General features: G+C 36.3%; 6 protein-coding genes across 6 annotated transcripts in view; 1 reads left to right on the top strand and 5 right to left on the bottom strand.

Annotated features, from left to right (window-relative positions):
* LOC117790615 (chromatin-remodeling ATPase INO80) overlaps positions 1–18,059 on the top strand; it is a 39,588-nt gene that overhangs the window by 7,931 nt on the left and 13,598 nt on the right. Inside the window, exons 10-13 of the mRNA XM_034630109.1 lie at positions 13,482–13,640; positions 14,264–14,366; positions 14,824–14,966; positions 16,877–17,186. Coding sequence (XP_034486000.1) covers positions 13,482–13,640; positions 14,264–14,366; positions 14,824–14,966; positions 16,877–17,186 — 715 coding nt within the window. The remainder of the gene's footprint in view (positions 1–13,481; positions 13,641–14,263; positions 14,367–14,823; positions 14,967–16,876; positions 17,187–18,059) is intronic.
* Positions 295–2,028, bottom strand: LOC117790616 (putative serine protease F56F10.1). The gene is made up of 5 exons (XM_034630110.1): positions 1,789–2,028; positions 1,312–1,726; positions 1,019–1,250; positions 776–951; positions 295–714 (listed from the first exon to the last, which is right to left on the bottom strand). Exons 1-5 carry the CDS (start codon positions 2,011–2,013, stop codon positions 314–316), a joined length of 1,449 nt encoding a protein of 482 aa, XP_034486001.1. The 5' UTR covers positions 2,014–2,028; the 3' UTR covers positions 295–313.
* LOC117790617 (putative serine protease K12H4.7) lies at positions 2,904–4,720 on the bottom strand. The gene is made up of 5 exons (XM_034630112.1): positions 4,466–4,720; positions 3,991–4,405; positions 3,702–3,933; positions 3,459–3,634; positions 2,904–3,397 (listed from the first exon to the last, which is right to left on the bottom strand). The coding sequence occupies exons 1-5, from the start codon at positions 4,682–4,684 to the stop codon at positions 2,997–2,999; spliced, it is 1,443 nt and encodes a 480-aa protein (XP_034486003.1). The 5' UTR covers positions 4,685–4,720; the 3' UTR covers positions 2,904–2,996.
* LOC117790618 (thymus-specific serine protease) lies at positions 5,997–7,825 on the bottom strand. The gene is made up of 5 exons (XM_034630113.1): positions 7,601–7,825; positions 7,277–7,458; positions 6,752–7,219; positions 6,513–6,679; positions 5,997–6,451 (listed from the first exon to the last, which is right to left on the bottom strand). Exons 1-5 carry the CDS (start codon positions 7,823–7,825, stop codon positions 6,054–6,056), a joined length of 1,440 nt encoding a protein of 479 aa, XP_034486004.1. The 3' UTR covers positions 5,997–6,053.
* Positions 8,371–10,288, bottom strand: LOC117790619 (putative serine protease K12H4.7). The gene is made up of 7 exons (XM_034630114.1): positions 10,053–10,288; positions 9,806–9,987; positions 9,511–9,746; positions 9,223–9,454; positions 8,992–9,164; positions 8,642–8,932; positions 8,371–8,574 (listed from the first exon to the last, which is right to left on the bottom strand). Exons 1-7 carry the CDS (start codon positions 10,260–10,262, stop codon positions 8,468–8,470), a joined length of 1,431 nt encoding a protein of 476 aa, XP_034486005.1. The 5' UTR covers positions 10,263–10,288; the 3' UTR covers positions 8,371–8,467.
* LOC117790620 (thymus-specific serine protease-like) lies at positions 10,581–12,593 on the bottom strand. The gene is made up of 7 exons (XM_034630115.1): positions 12,421–12,593; positions 12,175–12,356; positions 11,803–12,038; positions 11,399–11,597; positions 11,188–11,336; positions 10,839–11,126; positions 10,581–10,777 (listed from the first exon to the last, which is right to left on the bottom strand). The coding sequence occupies exons 1-7, from the start codon at positions 12,562–12,564 to the stop codon at positions 10,635–10,637; spliced, it is 1,341 nt and encodes a 446-aa protein (XP_034486006.1). The 5' UTR covers positions 12,565–12,593; the 3' UTR covers positions 10,581–10,634.

Here is an 18,059-nt window from a genome sequence, read left to right as displayed (position 1 = left end):
GATTTCTCGGGCTGATTTTACCTGCACAACAATGTTCAACTTATTTATTTAAACATATTTTTTTTAATTTTCGAACGAATTTTACATTATTTAAGTAAAATACATAAATTAAATGTTCATCAAAATTATTTAATATATATGTATAGGGATATATTGTATATACATTATATGCATGGTAAATGTGGGATTAAAATACTTTTCAAATAAAATATATTGCCAAAAGACCGCAAATTCTGAATAAACGCTTGTATATAGATTGAAAGAATAAATAATAAAATAAATAATAAAGTTTAAAAACAAAGCCACGTAAAGTTCAGGCAAGCCATTTTTTAACCAGTTTCTGCAATCGCTTCTTGGCAGCAGTCAATCCAGGACTATCTGTTACCCTGATTGAGCCCAAGTCGGAGCAGTGAGAAGCTTGCGGGATAATAGTTGCACCTTGAGCCTTTCCAGCTCCAACTTTACTCCAGGGATCTAGTCCGCCGTGGGTCATGTAAAGGTTCTTGATGTTCTGATCGATACCTCCAAATTCATCGTTGGTGGCCTTGATATACCCTTGAATATCATCCTCTGCAAAGTCTGATCCAAAGACATCGTGACATGTGTCGGTATAAAGAGTTGCCGGGAAAGAAGAGCCGAAGGGTTGATTAGGGCTCTCAGAAGATTGGAACCAGCCGAATTCACGGCAAGTTTGGTAGGTCCAGGCCAGACCGGCTAAATAGCAGTTCATTAGTATTACAAATTTTAAATTTTTATAATGTTAAGGATCACATACAGCCATCGTAGTTGTCCATGGCCCACTTATAATAGTCAACAGTTCCCTGGTATCTGGTGTTAACACATTTAGGATAATTGAGACGCCACTGGACAAATTTAGACAGAGCTACGGAATCATCCTCACTGAAGTTACGAAGAACAGAGCAGTACTTGGCCAGGTCATAGTTTTCAGGTCTGCAAGAAAGAAAGAAAGACAGAACTTGCAGCAAGCATAGGGTATAACATGTATAGCTATAATTACTTTTGGTATTGGGCGAGGCCGGCAAATATGTTTGCAATCGTACTAAAGATTTGCCATTGATCTTTTTCGTTTGTGGCATCAAAGCTATCGCAAAGGTTCAGCTCTTTCTTGGCCTGTTCTCCATTTCCACTGTCAAACAAATCCTCATAATAGGCAGTGGCATTATTGATCAGATCATAGCAGTAATCTCCTGCTAGTTGAGTTAATGCTTTCCCAACAACTTCCATGTACTCTGCAACAGACAGAACAGTTTTATTGAATTACACATGGAATTAATGGACTCGTAGACTCACCTTTAAAGTCGACTTTGGCTTTTAAAGGTGCACTGGATGCCCAACTACCCACAGCTACGTCGGGATATAATTTTTTGAACAAAACCGCCATAGTCGCAGAGTAGGAACATCCGGAGATAACCACTTTCGAGCGCTTGTATTTATCTTCCGTTTTCAAAACCTTAATTACATTGTTCACATCAGCCAGGGCTTGATTCACTGTCTGATACTTAAGGTTCTCGGTTGATAGTGGCCTGATGGGAATACTTTGACCAAAGAATCGATGCTCCGTTGTGATCACTACGCCTTTGTATTTCTTTGCGATGTCTACCAAATGTCCTGATGAAATGTCGTCAGGTTTGATCTCCCATTCGCCGCCAAGGTATATAAATATTGGTGAACCTTTTTTGAAATAGTCCGCATTGATAAGAATACGCTATGTTAAAAGTTATTCTTAGTAGTATTTCGTTAAGTTTAAGTTAAATGACTCAAACTTACGTCTTTCCATGTTGCGTTATTGCTGTCATCGAAGTTGTCCAGTTTCTGAGTGATCCATCGAGTCTCCACATTGACACGCTTGTTGCTGGGCTGCCTTGGAGGTCCTTGATGAAGTTCCTTCATTGTCTTAACGAAGGCAGGAATCTCAAGATCTGGCTCCCTGGCTGCATTATTTAGATGTATTAACACTAGTACTAGGGCTAGCACTATTAAAGTATACTTCATCTTATTGGAAAGTTCACAATTTTGTGAATGATTTTCTATTTCAGTACGCGGTCTATTTATTCAAAAATGGCATAGAAACAAGTGACAGTTAAAGATATTTTTTAATTAGTTTTGCTCTAATTTCCATCATAAATAACACTGATAACTTAAATTGGTTTCTTCGTTAACTCCATTGTTTCTTTGATCCACACCTGTTGTAAAACTCCGCAGAATATTTGGCTATCTTGTAAGTCGATCACCAAATTAAGTTTGAAATTTATGATCTTGAAAGTGCTAACTGTAATTCAAAAGCTCAAAGTCGCAACAGAATGAACAAAGAAAGAAAACTCTTAAATAACCATTGAACACCTTGTGTAAGTGTTTTAGCTCCAAAAATATTTTTTAGCATTGATATTTTCTAATTAACATACTTTCAGAAATCTGTAAAAATCTGCTTTAGTCTGTAATTAAATAACAAATCTCCGTCTTTCGAAGAATACACAGCGTTTTTTTTTTTTGAATATTTTCTGAATCGATTCAATGAAGTTAATGTCACAAATAAATAAATTGCATTTTAATGAAGAATTGTTTTGAAAAATAATTGTAGCACGTGTGTATTTTTATTAAGATCAGATCTAAATCATATTCAAACTTTAACTTTTTTTAAACATTTTTATTTAGATTTTATAAATCTAGAATAATTAAAAACATTACTATATTAAAACTAATTTTTGACACTGAAATTTAAAATATCTAACGGTCTGTAAGGTTTCTATATGTATATCTCTAGCTATTATTATTATTTATTTGATAATATTGATAACATACATGGGTATTTTCGAAAATAAAGCAATTATGAAAAAAAAATTAATATTGATTAAAAAAAGCCATTTTAATTAATGTTCGTAGTCATTTAATCATTATATATTAAAACGTATAATATACAAAAAAATCCAAAAACAGAATTTATTATAAATGAAAGTTTAAAGCCACTTGACTTAGGCCTAGGCAAGCCACTCGGCAACCAGCTCAGCTAGTCGCTCCTTGGCAGCAGTCAATCCAGGACTATCTGTTGCACTGATTGAGCCCAAGTCGGAGCAGTGAGAAGCTTGTGGGATAATGGTGGCACCTTGAGCCTTTCCAGCTCCAACTTTACTCCAGGGATCTAGTCCGCCATGGGTCATGTAAAGGTTCTTGATATTCTGATGGATACCTCCAAATTCATCGTTGGTTGCTTTGATATACCCTTGAATATCATTCTCTGTAAAGTCTGATCCAAAGACATCGTGACATGTGTCAGTGTAAAGAGTTGCCGGGAAAGAAGAGCCGAAGGGTTGATTAGGGCTCTTAGAAGATTGGAACCAGCCAAATTCACTGCAAGTCTGGTAGGTCCAGGCCACACCGGCTAAAAAGCAGTTCATCAGTTTTAAAAATTTTAAATTTTTATAATGTTAAGATTCACTTACAGCCATCGTCGTTGTCCATGGCCCACTTGTAATAGTCAACAGTTCCCTGGTATCTGGAGTTAACACATTTAGGATTATTGAGACGCCACTGTAAAAATTTAGACAGAGCTACGGAATCATCATTACTGAAGCTACGAAGAACAGAGCAGTACTTGGCCAGGTCATAACTTTCTGGTCTGCAAGAAAGAAAGAAAGACATAACTTGCAGCAAGCATAGGGTATAACATGTAAAGATATAATTACTTTTGGTATTGGGCGAGGTTGGCAAATACGTTTGCAATCGTACTAAAGATTTGCCATCTATCTTTTTCGTTTGTGGCATCAAAGCTATCGCAGAGGTTCAACTCTTTCTTGGCCTGTTCTCCATTTCCACTGTCAAACAAATCCTCATAATAGGCAGTGGCATTATTGATCAGATCATAGCAGTAATCTCCTGCTAGTTGAGTTAATGCTTCCCCAACAACTTCCATATACTCTGCAACAGACAGAACAGTTTAATCGAATTACACAATTAATGAACTGTTGGACTCACCTTTGAAGTCGACTTTGGCTTTTAAAGGTGCACTGGATGCCCAACTACCCACAGCTACGTCGGGATATAACTTTTTGAAAAAAACCGCCATTGTTGCGGAGTAGGAACATCCGGAGATAATAACTTTCGAGTCCTTGTACTTATCTTCCTGTTTTAAAACTTTAATAACATTGTTCACATCAGCCAGGGCTTGATTCACAGACTGATACTTGAGGTTCTCGGTTGATTGTGGCCTGATAGGAAAGCTTTTACCAAAGAATCGATGTTCTGTGGTAATCACGGCTCCGTTATATTTCCTTGCGAGGTCCACCAAATGTCCTGATGATATGTCGCCAGGTTTGATCTCCCATTCACCGCCAAGGTATATGAATATTGGAGAGCCATCTACGAAATAGTCCTCGTTGATCAGGATACGCTATAATAAACATTTTTCCTGCAACATTTCTTTAGATTTCGGTTTAATATTGAGGCTTACGTCTTCCCATGTTGCGGTATTGCTGTCATCGAAGTTGTCCAGTTTCTGAGTGATCCATCGAGTCTCCACATTGGCACGGTTGCTGCTGGGCTGCCTTGGTGGCCCACGATGGAGATCCTTTATCGTTTTAACGAAGGCAGGAATCTCAGGCTCTGGTAGACTAGCTGCATAAGTTAGAGGCACTACTACCGCCAGTATTATTAATACACTATACTTCATCTTATTAGACAGTTCACTGTTTTACGAATGATTTCCTATCTCATTTCTCGGCCTATTTATTCAAAATGTTACCAGTAGATTGCAATAAACGATATCTGATATGTAAGAGTCAATAGAATATAATTCAATTTAAAGCGTCATATAAGCCTGATAATTGAAAGGGTCGTAAAACTCACGTGTTGAATTGTTATTAATAGCTTTAAATAGGATTGTTGTTCATCAAAATATTTTTATTAGAAACGCAATGTTTAAAAATTCTTGTAATAAGTTAGAAAGGATTTTTCAAACTGCAAAACACATAAAATATGTCACATTTCATGAATTAAATTTCGTAAATAAAATTATAGAACTACTATTTAAGTGAAGTTCAATAACAAATGATTTTCTACTAATATTGGCGTTTCAAAAACTTTGTTGGATTGTGTAATCTGCACTTGACCGTCTCACCTTTGTAGTCATTAAATATTGACCATTTAATTCAACTAGATTACAAAGAAATAAAAAGTTTTCCTTAAGTGGACCCTGCGCAGTAAATAAAATATTGCTATCTAAGTTCTCGAAAAATACAGTGAACTATTTATAGTAAGCACTTGCTAATTATTATAGTATAGATTATATCATTGATCATCTTTAAATAAGAATATTATTAGTTTATTTTATATATTGTTTACTGAGACTTTTTAAGAATTACTTAGTTTGACATTCAGAAACTTATAGGAACTGGTTTAAAGCAATCACTTTATTTTAAAATTAGTATTTAATTTGACACCTTTTTCATCATATGACAACAAAACTCGAATTGCGTATCCTTTCCAAAATATTTTCTATACTCCGAAATTTGTAACGCCATGTATTATTTTCCAAAATATCGACTACTTTATTCTTTTTTTTCGATTTTAAATGTCGATTGAAATTTTGATGTACATCACTAGTTTAAAGCAAGGTGTTTTTATATAAATAAAGCAAGATGAATTTATATAAATACACCTTGTTTTTTATTTCTGTAGAAATTAGAAACACAAACAACGGAAGCATTTGCTGGGTTGGGATTTATTTAGTTTTTTATTAGTTTTTTAGGTTTTATTCTTACGCTAAGTCAATGAAAATCGTATATGGGGTTGGAATATCCTTTTACATTGTACATGTAAATAATGAAGACATGCAATCCCATTGTGAAACTTCAATTTAATTATTTTAGTTGGTTTGTGAAAAAAATTAAAATTAAATGGAGGTAATTGAATTTAAACTGACCAACCGCAAAATGACCGATAGATCATTTCCATGAGTCATTCATATGTACTTTTTCAGATAGAATAATCTTTATTTTGTTTATCAGTACTAAAAGTTATTTAACAATGGATGACTAAATTTAGGCCAACCATTTGCGAACTAATTCAGCAATACGTTCCTTGGAGGCACGCATTTCCTGACTGTCCGTGGAGCTGATGGAACCGAAATCAGCACAGTGAGAGGCACCTGAAATGACAGTGGCACCCTCGGCAACGCCATGACCAATGGGATTCCAAGGATCTAGACCTCCATGGGTCATGTAGACATTCTCGACCTCAGGATTCATGCCACCAAAATCCTCATTGGTCTGGGCCACATTGCTGGCAATCAGTGAATTGGCGTACTTAGAGCTGAAGACATCTTTGCAGAGTTCAATGTAGAGCGTGGCTGGAAACGTGCTACCGAATGGTTGATTCCTCGAATTTGATGACTGATACCAGCCGAACTCGTTACAGGTCTGATAATACCAAGGTCGAGCTAACAAAATAAATAAATAAATTTAATTGTAATTGGTTGGTGGAGTTCGTAAATTACTTACACGCGTCAAAGTTGTCAATGCCCCAAAGATAATAATCGACAGTGCTTTCATAGCGTGCATCGATACAGGTTGGATTTTCCCACGCCCAATATGCAAAATTGGCAATGGCACTGGCAGCATCATCAAAACTCAACAGAAAGTCGCAATAATACGGAATTTCGCCAGAACTAAAAAAAGAGGATAAAAGGTTATTCTTTGAGAACCGATTGATAAGATAAGGAAGATATGTTTGATCATACGATTGATACTGCGCCACGCCCGAAAAAATGTTGGAAATGCCGCCAAACAAGCTCCACATATCGAGATCGTTATTGTGATCAAAATTGTTGCAAAGACGCAGCATTGCTCGTGCCTCGGCAACACGATTAGAGGCAAACATCTGCTCCAAATCGCTTATACCCTTCTGTATGTGATCGTAGCACTTTTGGCCACCCAATTCCTTAAAAGCTCGTCCAACCACCTCCTTGTACTCGCTGAAGTCAACCTTGGCCAACAGTGGGGCACTGGACGCCCAACCACCATCAACCAAATCGGGATAGAGACGCTTGAACCACACAACCATTGTGGCTGAATAGGAACCGCCAGAAAGCAACACCTTTGAGTTGGTCAACTGGGAATTCTCCGACTTGTAGGTCTTAATAAAGTTGGCTACATCTGCCAGCGCCTGCTTGACATGCAAATACTTCAAATTCTCCGTAGACATTGTGCTGTGAGAATTATAAAATTATCCAAATGTGATATATAAAACGGATTATTCGACTTACTCAGTGGGTACGCTCTCTCCGTAGTAACGATGCTCAGTGTAGATCAATAGACCCTTGTGCTCCTTGGCCATATCATACCAATGACCTGCGCTAATCATGCTTGGCTGTGCCTCCCATTCGCCACCCAAAAATATGAAAATTGGACTGCCTTCCGTTTGAAATTCATCGTTGACCAAATAACGCTACAAGTGAAACCAAAATGAATGTTATTAAATATTGTGTGAAATTTTCAGCCTCTTAGGTCTAATGGTTTGGGCTAGGCAATGACCAGTGAGTCAGTCAGGACAAAGTTTTATATATATAGGTTTCCTTCGATATGCTTACCATTTTGTAGGTAGCTTTATTGCTCTCATCGAAGTGATCGAGGGGCTGTGTAATCCATTTTGCAGCGTATGTTGCTCGATGCTTCAACGTCTGCTTGGGCGGACCACGTTGCAGATCTTTTAAAGTTTTCACCAAAATGGGCACATCTTTCTGCCACTTTAGACCATTTGCTTGATTGGCCACGGCCAAAACCAGCGCTAGGCTGACCAACTTTAGAACCAGCATGTTCGTAAATGAAATTTTTACTTAGCCAACGGCCAGTTTTTAAGGCACTTCAAAGCTGTCGTCTTGATATTAACTTGCGGACAAAAAAATGGCCATAAATTCGACAATCTGATAAGCAACTGATAAGGTGGGCTTTTCAGCCAAATCTATCAAAGATTTATGATATTCCATGTTAGCTATTAATATTTCCTGGTATTTACATGGAATTTTATTAGTTGCTAGCTGTGCTTATAGGTATAACTGACCTAAGATATACCATAAAAACCAGATAGCAGTAAATAAAAAAATCCTGATATTTGAAATGTTGTCTCATTTGAAGAATTCAATTTATGTTCAAAATGATTTTAATATAAAAAAAAATTGTATTCGTTCATCTGAATAACAAAATAAGTTTTACTTTAACACTTGAAATTTCTTCCAATTAAATTATGATTGCAAACCTAAAAATGAAATTTTAATAATATTTCAGAATTTTTAGAAATATCATTTTATAACTTTTATTTAAAAAATTATAATCATCAGAGTCGCTGATTAAAACTATAAAATTAATTATTGAACCTTCTAATGCTTCCGTTTATTGCAGTCATAAAACAAATATAAGATTGCCTTTATCGCTAAGAAGAATAACACAAAATGAACATTTTACTTCAGCCATTGGCGTACGAGTTCCGCGATTTTTTCCTTCGAAGCCTTCATTTCGGTAGTGTCAGTGTCTTTGATCGATTCAAAGTCTTTGCAATGCGCATACTCTGTAGTTTTATAGATAAATTTTCATTTGTTAACTTGAATAATCTTAAAAGACTCTAGTTAACTTACCTGGTATAATGGTTGCTTGGGTTTCATTTTGTATGCCCATTGCACGCCAGGGATCCAAATGTCCATGAGTTAAGTACACATTCTTCACATTTGGCGTAAGTCCCCCAAAGTATTTATTTGTTTCTTCCACTTTGCTCTGAATAAATGAATTGCTATACTGAGAGCCATAAATATCGGCACACATGGTTGTATAAAGTGCCACGGGAAACTTGGTGCCAAAAGGTTGAGCCGAAGATCCCGAAGTCTGATACCAACCGTATTCATTGCAGGTCTGATAGATCCATTGACGCACTATAAAATAGTCATCATAATTAAATGGAATAATATGTGTGTATTCACTTCACACTCACTGATATTGCCCGTATATCTAGACTCCAAAAGTGTGGCAAGTATGGCATCATAACTTAAATCGTAGCACTTGCCACCGCTTTTAGCAAATACACTCAATAGATATTTGCTGAGGCCAATAAGATCGCTGCTCTCGGCCATCATTGTCTCGCAAACTTTCTCAATTTGTCCAGCACTAAAGAATACTTTTATGTAATATCAGGTATTTAATATATAGTAAATTCTATGCTCACTTGTGGGTTTGTACTACGCCAGCAAATATGTCGGAGATCTCACTGAAAAGTGTCCAGATATCCAAATCGCTATAGACATCAAATTTCTCACAGAGTTTCAAAAGAGCCTTCACCTCAGCACCACGTTTGGTGGCAAACATTGTCTCCATTTCGGCAATTCCATTCTCAATGCGTTTATAACAACCAGAACCGCCCATTAAAGCAATAGACTGACCAGTAATTTCCTTGTATTCTATAGATATAAATGTTTAAAATTTATCTGCACTTTTTAGACATTTCCTGACTTACCAACAAAGTTGATTTTGGCAAAAAGTGGTGCACTGGATGCCCAACCCCCGGCCACTAAATCGGGATAAACCTTCTTGAACCAAGTGACCATCGTGGCCGAGTAGGAGCCGCCCACAATAATAACCTTGGACTCGCTTAATCCCTCATAAGTATTCTTCTGAGTTGTTATAAAGTGTGCCAAATCTGCCAAGGCTTGTTTCACATGCAAATATTGTATGTTCTCATTTGACAAGTCTCTAAAAAAAGGAAATTCATGAGGAATTTTGAGTTATACTCTTATTTAGTTATAACTCACGGCAGAGGTTTACTTTGGCCGTAATAACGATGCTCGGTATAGGCCAAAAGTCCATTGTGCTCCCTGGCCATGTCGTACATGTGTCCTCCGGTTATACGTCCTTGGGAAATTTCCCATTCGCCGCCCAGGAAAATGAACATGGGACCTCCAGACTTGAAGAACACATCGTTTAGCATGTAGCGCTGAAATCAAAGATTATTCTTTCTTGAGTTTCTTTAAATTGATTACGTAACAAAAAAGGTATTACCATTTGCCAATTGCGAGTGTCGGATTCATTAAAGTGATCCAACTTCTGTTCGATCCACAATGTTTGCACCACATCGGCACGATTCTGATTCGCTGGCAACGGTGGCTCCTGATGGAGTTGCCTGAATGTTTGTTGGAATACATTGGCATTAACTTGGGTTAAACCCAAAGCCAGCAAAGCTAACGTTAGTCCGATTAGGCAGTGTGTCATCGTTGTGAATTGGACAATTACTGTGGCTATAGCACCACAACGAGCACCACTAAAACTTGTTGCTTAACTCAACACCCAAATCTTATCATGTTTCCACTTAATTAAGGTATAAAAAAATCGCATAGTAGGTTGTAAATAGCACGAATAACAAATGTTGGCCTAAAACCTAAATTCACTCAATACCATGTGGTGTTTTATCAATTTGTGTTAATCGAAGTACTTGCAAATCGAGTACTTTGGATTCACTCTATTTGAATCGCTTAATAGCTGATAATGCTTATCGATATGTCGTTACGCTGTGTTCTACAACACCATTAATTAGTATGCCGATCGATTCGCAATCGATATGAAATTTATAGTTTATTGAATGGTTCAACACTTGGTTAGAGTTTCCCTAGATGTGCCATTCCCATTTATCCACTCCCTTATCAAATCGAAGCCCTTTTGTCTGGCTGCCATCAGCTCTGGAGAATCGTTCGTCTTACGGGCTCTCAACTCATGACAGTGACCAATTCCTATAAATAAATATACAGCAATTTAAAGTTGTAAAATTCCATTATTGAAATCGATACATACCAGGAATTATAGTCGCACATTCATCGATTATGCCCGTCCAGCGCCAGGGATCGTCCTGGGATTTTGTAAAATAAATATGATCAACTTGTGGCTCTCGGCCTCCATATTTGTTATTTATTTCGTCAACTTTGCTACTTATATAATCGATTGTATATTTTGGCCCAAAAAGCGTTTTACACTCGGCAATTACGCTACTAAACGGAGCTTTATTGCCAAACGGTTGGTGTTGAGAGCTCGTGGTAAAAAAGTTGCCAAACTCGCTGCAAGTTTGATAGAAATATTGCCGATCTGCAATGATCCATTGCATTTAAACTTATTGCTCCAACTCCTTAATGAAAATTTCACTTACATACATGTTCTTCCGCAAAATCTAGATCAGTTTTACTACCCACTTTTGGTATTTTTGAGTAAAGCAACTCTAATAGCTTACCGAATCCATGAATATCATTGTGCTGAATTGAAGTAATATTTTTACATATACTTTGCATCGTAGTTATACTACAAGAGAAAGTAAATCATTATTTTTGTATAGATGCACTCAAGTCAATAACTTAACTCACTTGCGATGCTGCACATGAGTTGCAATTATCTCGTCGACGTTGTCCAAATGTTCAGTCAGATTCTGTGCATTGAGCTCAGTGTAAACAGCATCTTGACTTTTCTTATGCTTTAAATAAGTTTTGCTGAAATACTCGACACAATCATAGCAATTATCTCCACCGATCTTTCGCAATGATATTCCAGCGCTCACCATAGCATCTAAATATATAATACATAAGTTTTGGCGATATTTTTAATTAATTTTAATAGTGCTTATCATTTTCGAAGTTTTTCCTGAATATTCATAGGTAAAGTTTTATTGGATATTTGAAAGAATCATAATTAAGAGACACTCTCTCTCTCAGACTGACCACGAATTAGTTAAACACTATTGCGAAAATATTAATAATAATTTAATAATTACCAGCATAGTCGAGCGTGTAGGTAAGTGCTGCCCCTGCTGCCCAACCACCATCTATTAATTCTGGATAGTCCTTTCGAAAGTAGGTAACCATGCTCCCGGCATATGAGCATCCAATCAGAATAACTTTGGAGTTGGCTATAGCTGGAATTGTAGCCTTCTGATGTCTTATAAAATGTGCCAGATCAGCTAAGGCTTGTTTCAAGCTCAGATATTCCAAGTTCTCAGCGCGTAAATTTCTATTCAAAAATATGTGTTAAATGAGTTTTTATACCCTTGCAGAAGGTATTAAAATTTGGTCACGAAATGTGTGATGCGAAATAAATTTGAAGATAGAATTTTTTTCTTCTATTTCTGCTATTTACTTGCACTTACTCGACAGGTCTGCTTTTGCCATAATATCGATGCTCGGTTTGAAATGCGTATGCATTAAACATTTCAATAAGTTCATAATAATGTCCACAAAGTGGACTGTTAACCGCAATACTCCACTCTGCATTCACGTTGATGATTATCGGGCCTCCTGGCTTAAAGAACGAACTAATTGACAAATAACGCTGAGCAAAAAAAATATAATATTATTATTTCAAAGTTGATTGGTAAATAAAGCACAGATCTTGCCATATTCCAGGTGCGCGTATCGCTATCATTAAAATGATCCAATTTTTGTTCAATCCACATTTCGTTCTCGTTCAAATCATTTTCCGAGGTAATAATATTAGTTATTTGGGCAAGGATCAACGCCAGAAAGAGCTTTAGCTTCATGGCAAATATTGTCGATACGACGACTACTGACAACTGTCTCGAGTCTATTAAGTCATATTCTTAAGTACTATGAATAAGTGTGAAATATATGATTAACAAGTTATATGCTTGACAATATGAAATGAACTCTATATTATATGCTTGAATATATCAAATGTAGAGTTCGATTACTTACGCTTAGAACAAACACGTCATGATATAATATATATTTACACATAGATACAAGAGGGGTTTTAAAAAAAATATCGATAGTATCGACAGCAGTTATACATTGAGATATTAACTTAAGCTTATCCATCAAATGTGTATAATTGTAATAATAATATTTTACATAATTTGAAATTAATATTTATTGGATTTATTTTACTCATTTTTTGTATTCGTTAGCGAAGTATAGATATTTATCGTTCCATTTTGATCACAGTTCAAATGCCCTCTATTTATTAAGGCTCCATTTAAATTGCTGTAACATCTCAAATTCAAATGAAATGCAGACATTGTCTATGAAACGGAAATGGATTTTCAAAAAAAAACAAAGAATTTAGAGTGTTCAATCCGATGTGTAAGGGCAGACAACACGTGTTCTAAATTCGGTTCTCGATATAATTAGGTTTATCATTGCCGGAAATGGCAACCCTTAAGAAATCGCTGCACACTTGCACTCTACACACGTACCGAAAGAAAAGAGTTTTCCCAATCCAACTGAAGGAACGGAAAAACAGGAAAGGCGTAAAATTCGTGACACAATAAAGTGGATTACTGAAAAACTCCTTTCGTATCTGTTTTCTTAATATGCATAACAAAAGGATAGCGAAAGGATGTGCGTGTCGAATGCGCATTTGCATATTCATTTGAATTTATAATAGAACGGATGCTTGAACAACTGAATTTAATCTATTTCTGATTTGTACTTGCAGGTTATCTTTTATGATTCGGATTGGAATCCCACTGTTGATCAACAGGCCATGGATCGAGCCCATCGTCTGGGCCAAACCAAACAGGTGACCGTCTACCGTCTCATCTGCAAGGGAACCATTGAGGAGAGAATTCTGCAGAGGGCACGAGAAAAAAGCGAGGTAAGAAAAACCAACTCAAGTGCCAGGAAACCGCAAAACTCTTTTTCCGTCAAAACCAAGACAAAAAAAAAAATAAAAGAACTAATGTAAAGAGAAGCAATTTCTTGGGGTTTCTTCATTGTTTAGCCGCATATTAGGCACGTGCGTGGACTTCCCCCGATGTTGAGTTTAAGTTCCCTGACGCATTGTTGCGCCTTTTTCAAACTGCCAAATGAAACACGAGCCGCACACATTAAACACTTGTACACGACATTGCATTGTTGGGGCAGCTATAAAGCGAGAGAGATACGAGTACTGGGGGTAAAACGATACCGGAAATTAATTATACAATTGGTTAGGCGACATTTCGGTTACGCCTTTAAGTTCTCTATATAAACACTTATCCAGTGTAGTTTTTCTCCTCCCTCTATCTGTCTTTGCATTTATAAGTTTAATTGCCCAACCCTTGATTATCATATTAAAGTGCTTAGACCGACACGAACGGAAGCTATGAAAGTCCACGAAGGAAAAAAAAAACACTGGCGCTACTCAATTCGACGTGTTTCATTTCATTTCCTGCTGCGCTGCTCTTTCAAGATTTCTTAATTTATTTATGCATATTTTTATAAATTTGTATCTTTCAGATCCAACGCATGGTCATAAGTGGCGGCAATTTTAAGCCTGATACTCTTAAACCCAAAGAAGTCGTCTCTTTGCTTTTGGATGATGAGGAAATTGAACTGAAGTGTAAGTTGAATTGGAATTTGTAATAAATTACATATTTCAAATGCAAGATGTCTTAAATTTGGCTGAAAACATCATAATATAGTTAGGAACTAGTGATTTGGCATTGTTCTTCAATGTTTAAATGAGCTAAACAGTTAACTTCAAAAAGTTTAGCTAAGAAAAATCAAATATTTCAGATAAAAATAAAATATGAGTAATAAACAAATTCAAACAAACTTAAGTTCAAAAACAAAACATAAATGTTATATGTTAAGTAATTAAAAAAAAAGAAATCATTATTTTTAGATTTATGGATTTAATTTAATAAATAACTATAAATTTTTTGCTTGATTATATTTAATTAAAATTACCACAAATAGATCTTTAATTATTGTCACTGCTCTTAAATTACTTCTTTTTGATATCAGAGTGAATTGACCCAATAATAAATCTATCTCTAATCTTCTTCGCAAAACAGTTCGCCAGGAAGCCAAGTTACAGGTCAAACAGGAGGCAACCTTCTCCAGTGCACTGCTTGCAACAGCAGCAGCAACAACATCAACATCAGGGGCAGCGGCAGCTGCAACACAGAATGAACGCAAACGACGCAGACCAAACAAGGTAAGTTCAATCCGAAAATGGACAACAGAAAATTCTTAACTTAAGCTCAGTTATACTAAAGACTTCCGGTTGAAAACAAAGTATTTATTTGTTATTAAAGAGCATGAAGCATTTACGCATGATACGAATGGCTGTTAATGGCCAAGTTATTAGACCAAGTTTACACTTGTTACACGCAGCGACAAGTTGCGCAGTCTCAATGAAAGTAAATGATCTTTTAAGTGAAGTTCAAATTGCGACTTGTCCATATACAGATACAGATACAGATGCAGAGACAGCTTTAAGTCTGGCTTTTGTTGTTCTTACTTGGACAGTGTATAGTGGTGGTCATGGTCACGTGATTCATGCAACAACAGCAGCAACATCAACGACAATTCAATTTGCTACAAGACTCAACTCATCGCACTGGGCTTGTCTTGGTCTACTACGTAGCGTGCTTTGAACTTGCTGCCTTGCTGCTTTGGATCTGTTTGTTGCCTATATTCATTCATCCAAGTGTTGTTGTCTTCCCTACGCTTACGTTTACGTTTACGCTGTTGTCTAAAGCAAACACACTTTGTGCTCTAGACCAACTTGGTCTTGTGTCCAACAACTCACGTTGAAGCTCTCGGCTCGGCTCAGGGAAAAACAGTTTCAAGTACCTTTTGGTAGTGGGGTGCACCATCGTTTCGGTTTCGCTAAATGATTTTGTGCGTTCAATGGAACACTGATTATGGTCTGTTGCCTCTTCATTTCTTCTTGTCTTTACTTTTCTCTCTACGTTTTTGGTTCAATTCTACTCCTAGGGGTCTCTTTCCCCTCTTTCATCCTCCCTCTCTTGCTCTCTCTCTCTCTCTCTTTCTCAGAAGAGGGTTTCTTCTTGCAGTCAAGTTCATATACCACACACTTTACGTATTTTTTATGGCACGCAGCCATCTTGTTGCATGCTTTTTCTTTTTATTCTACTTCTTAAGATTTTTCTTTTTCTGTTGCATCTTCTACATTGTCTAGCTGTCAATTAATTAGTTGTTTGACAGTTCAAGTTTGAGGTCATTGAGTCATTGCCCAAAGATATAATTTCTTTATACAGTTAAACTTGTCTCTTTGGAGATATACAACCTTGATATAAAGTTAATTTTAAAGAATTTTATACATATATACATTTTCATAAGTTGCGTAGTTCAAACAACAAGGTAAAGTTTCATTTTAATAAAGTTCACTATACGAAAGTTTGACTGTATATTAAAGTGATTCATTTGGAACTGATTGCACTCATTTTGTGTCACAGTTGTTAAGTTTTTCAACGGTTTCTAGCCCCTACATCTACTTAGCTTCATTAGTAAGTGCTCTATGCTCCATTGGTTTAAGTGAATTGTCATAGAATGTCGTCGACCTGCTTAGTAAATCAGCTAATAAGAGAAATTCATTATTTAAACTACTTAAGCCCTCAAGCCTTGATTTATGTTCTCACCACTCAGATTCAGATTAATTCTAAAATCTTTGCTACTGTGCTGCATATCTTGATAATTTCTATCGAAATCTGTGCAAATTTTATGCAAAACACTTAAATTTACCCCACTGTCGAGCAAAGACCTGAACCATGTCCCCACTCCAAACTCTTATAGCTATCCCAAACCTCCTTAGACCTTGTAGCTGATCGAGACGACAAGAACAACAATGAAGAAAACAATAAAACAAAATTGAGGAGCATAAATTATGAGTTGAAACCTTTTCAGCCCAGTTAGTAAGGGTAGGACGCGGTAACGAGTAATTCTCATAGAAAGAAAGGGTAGTGCAGGAATAGATAAAAATAAAATGCACATATCTCAACCTTACTTCCGTTGCTCATAAAAATGCTAATTGAGCGTTATTGTTACACGAAGAATTAAACTTATTTTTTTATATATATTTTTATTTATATCTTTTTTTAGGAAGTTAATATGGGCGGTATTACTATAGCGGCAAATGAGGAGGATATCGCCAGTTGCAGTTCTGCCAGCAAACGTCTTAAGCAGGAGCTGGATGAGGATTCGATCGATGTGGGAATTGCTTCATCCACATCCAGTGGTGGCACCGATAGCACCAACCAAATACTCAGCCAAGAGACTTATGTGCCAGGTGCAACATGTGTGCAACAGTCACAGAAACTACAACAGTCACAACCCGACATTGACTCCGAAAATGAGGCTTTAATCGTTGACGGCGATAGTCCGACAGGATTGTCACAAAATGAATCAATGAGTGAGTACAATTTAAAATGTAAACTATATTTATGTATGTATATTACAGACTATAAAATATCCAGTGAAATAATGGGCTAGTCACAGTGTTAATATTTTTAAAAATGCATTAGAATTATTCTTCGTTTTGTTACTCTTCCATTCATCATCGATTATTTCGATCAAATATAACTATAATAATCATTATAAGTTAAACTAGATTACTTCTATACAATTTTTCCAACACCTTCTCTACATATTTCTCTCTCTCCTAGAGCTCTGCAGTCTAAGTTAAACCCATTTTAAGCCAAGCATGTTGCAACATGCAACACAAATTCTTAACATATTCCAATCACTTTGTAATTAATAATTCAAATGATTTGGCAATTGGCATCGTGAAGGCATCGCAGAATGTGGTCTAACAGCTGAACGAGTCATGGCTTAAACTACTTGGCCTGTTTATGTTACTATGAGTTGAAAATTGCATGTGGGATGTGCAACAAGAACAACAAATACAACATAAACAACAACAACAACTACATAAACTCAATGATTGCAACTTGTTTGCCTCATGCGATTTGCATTCGAAATAAAATTTGAAATTTGTTTAACAATTAACCAATCGAAAGTACAAGACGTTAAAAAGTAGGCAACACAGCAAACTCTTGTTAAAGTGCGACAAGTGCAACTTCAACAGATTTGCAACAGACAAAAATAACAACGACATGTTAACTGATTCAGACTTGTCTTGGCTTTGCCTATTTGTAGAGTTAACTGCTTCCCAGATGGGTTGACAATGTGATCTCAACAAATTTAGTGTATGTTTCTGTTATTGGCCTGTCGTTGATAACGTTTTCATTTGTATTGGCCAACTCTTTTCTTTATATTTTTTTTC

This window comes from Drosophila innubila, assembly GCF_004354385.1.
Source record: "Drosophila innubila isolate TH190305 chromosome 3R unlocalized genomic scaffold, UK_Dinn_1.0 2_E_3R, whole genome shotgun sequence".
Classification (NCBI taxonomy): Eukaryota; Metazoa; Arthropoda; class Insecta; order Diptera; family Drosophilidae; genus Drosophila; species Drosophila innubila.
Note: the sequence above shows the minus strand (reverse complement) of the source record. Positions and strands in the feature narration are given on the sequence as shown.

Bases quoted from the DNA above. Each gene is read 5' to 3' on its own strand.
- LOC117790616 (XM_034630110.1), bottom strand. From the start codon at position 2,013: ATGAAGTATACTTTAATAGTGCTAGCCCTAGTACTAGTGTTAATACAT. The intron at 1,727-1,788 runs GTAAGTTTGAGT...CTTTTAACATAG, and splicing joins ATAACGCAACATGGAAAGAC to CGTATTCTTATCAATGCGGA. The intron at 715-775 runs GTATGTGATCCT...ACTGCTATTTAG, and splicing joins CATGGACAACTACGATGGCT to CCGGTCTGGCCTGGACCTAC.
- LOC117790617 (XM_034630112.1), bottom strand. From the start codon at position 4,684: ATGAAGTATAGTGTATTAATAATACTGGCGGTAGTAGTGCCTCTAACT. The intron at 3,635-3,701 runs GTAATTATATCT...TCTTTCTTGCAG, and splicing joins AACCTCGCCCAATACCAAAA to ACCAGAAAGTTATGACCTGG. The intron at 3,398-3,458 runs GTAAGTGAATCT...ACTGCTTTTTAG, and splicing joins CATGGACAACGACGATGGCT to CCGGTGTGGCCTGGACCTAC.
- LOC117790618 (XM_034630113.1), bottom strand. From the start codon at position 7,825: ATGCTGGTTCTAAAGTTGGTCAGCCTAGCGCTGGTTTTGGCCGTGGCC. The intron at 7,220-7,276 runs GTAAGTCGAATA...TAATTCTCACAG, and splicing joins GGAGAGAGCGTACCCACTGA to CACAATGTCTACGGAGAATT. The intron at 6,680-6,751 runs GTATGATCAAAC...CTCTTTTTTTAG, and splicing joins GGCGTGGCGCAGTATCAATC to TTCTGGCGAAATTCCGTATT.
- LOC117790619 (XM_034630114.1), bottom strand. From the start codon at position 10,262: ATGACACACTGCCTAATCGGACTAACGTTAGCTTTGCTGGCTTTGGGT. The intron at 9,988-10,052 runs GTAATACCTTTT...CTTTGATTTCAG, and splicing joins ACACTCGCAATTGGCAAATG to CGCTACATGCTAAACGATGT. The intron at 9,747-9,805 runs GTGAGTTATAAC...TCCTTTTTTTAG, and splicing joins GGCCAAAGTAAACCTCTGCC to AGACTTGTCAAATGAGAACA.
- LOC117790620 (XM_034630115.1), bottom strand. From the start codon at position 12,564: ATGAAGCTAAAGCTCTTTCTGGCGTTGATCCTTGCCCAAATAACTAAT. The intron at 12,357-12,420 runs GCAAGATCTGTG...TTTTTTGCTCAG, and splicing joins ATACGCGCACCTGGAATATG to CGTTATTTGTCAATTAGTTC. The intron at 12,039-12,174 runs GTAAGTGCAAGT...ATTTTTGAATAG, and splicing joins GGCAAAAGCAGACCTGTCGA to AAATTTACGCGCTGAGAACT.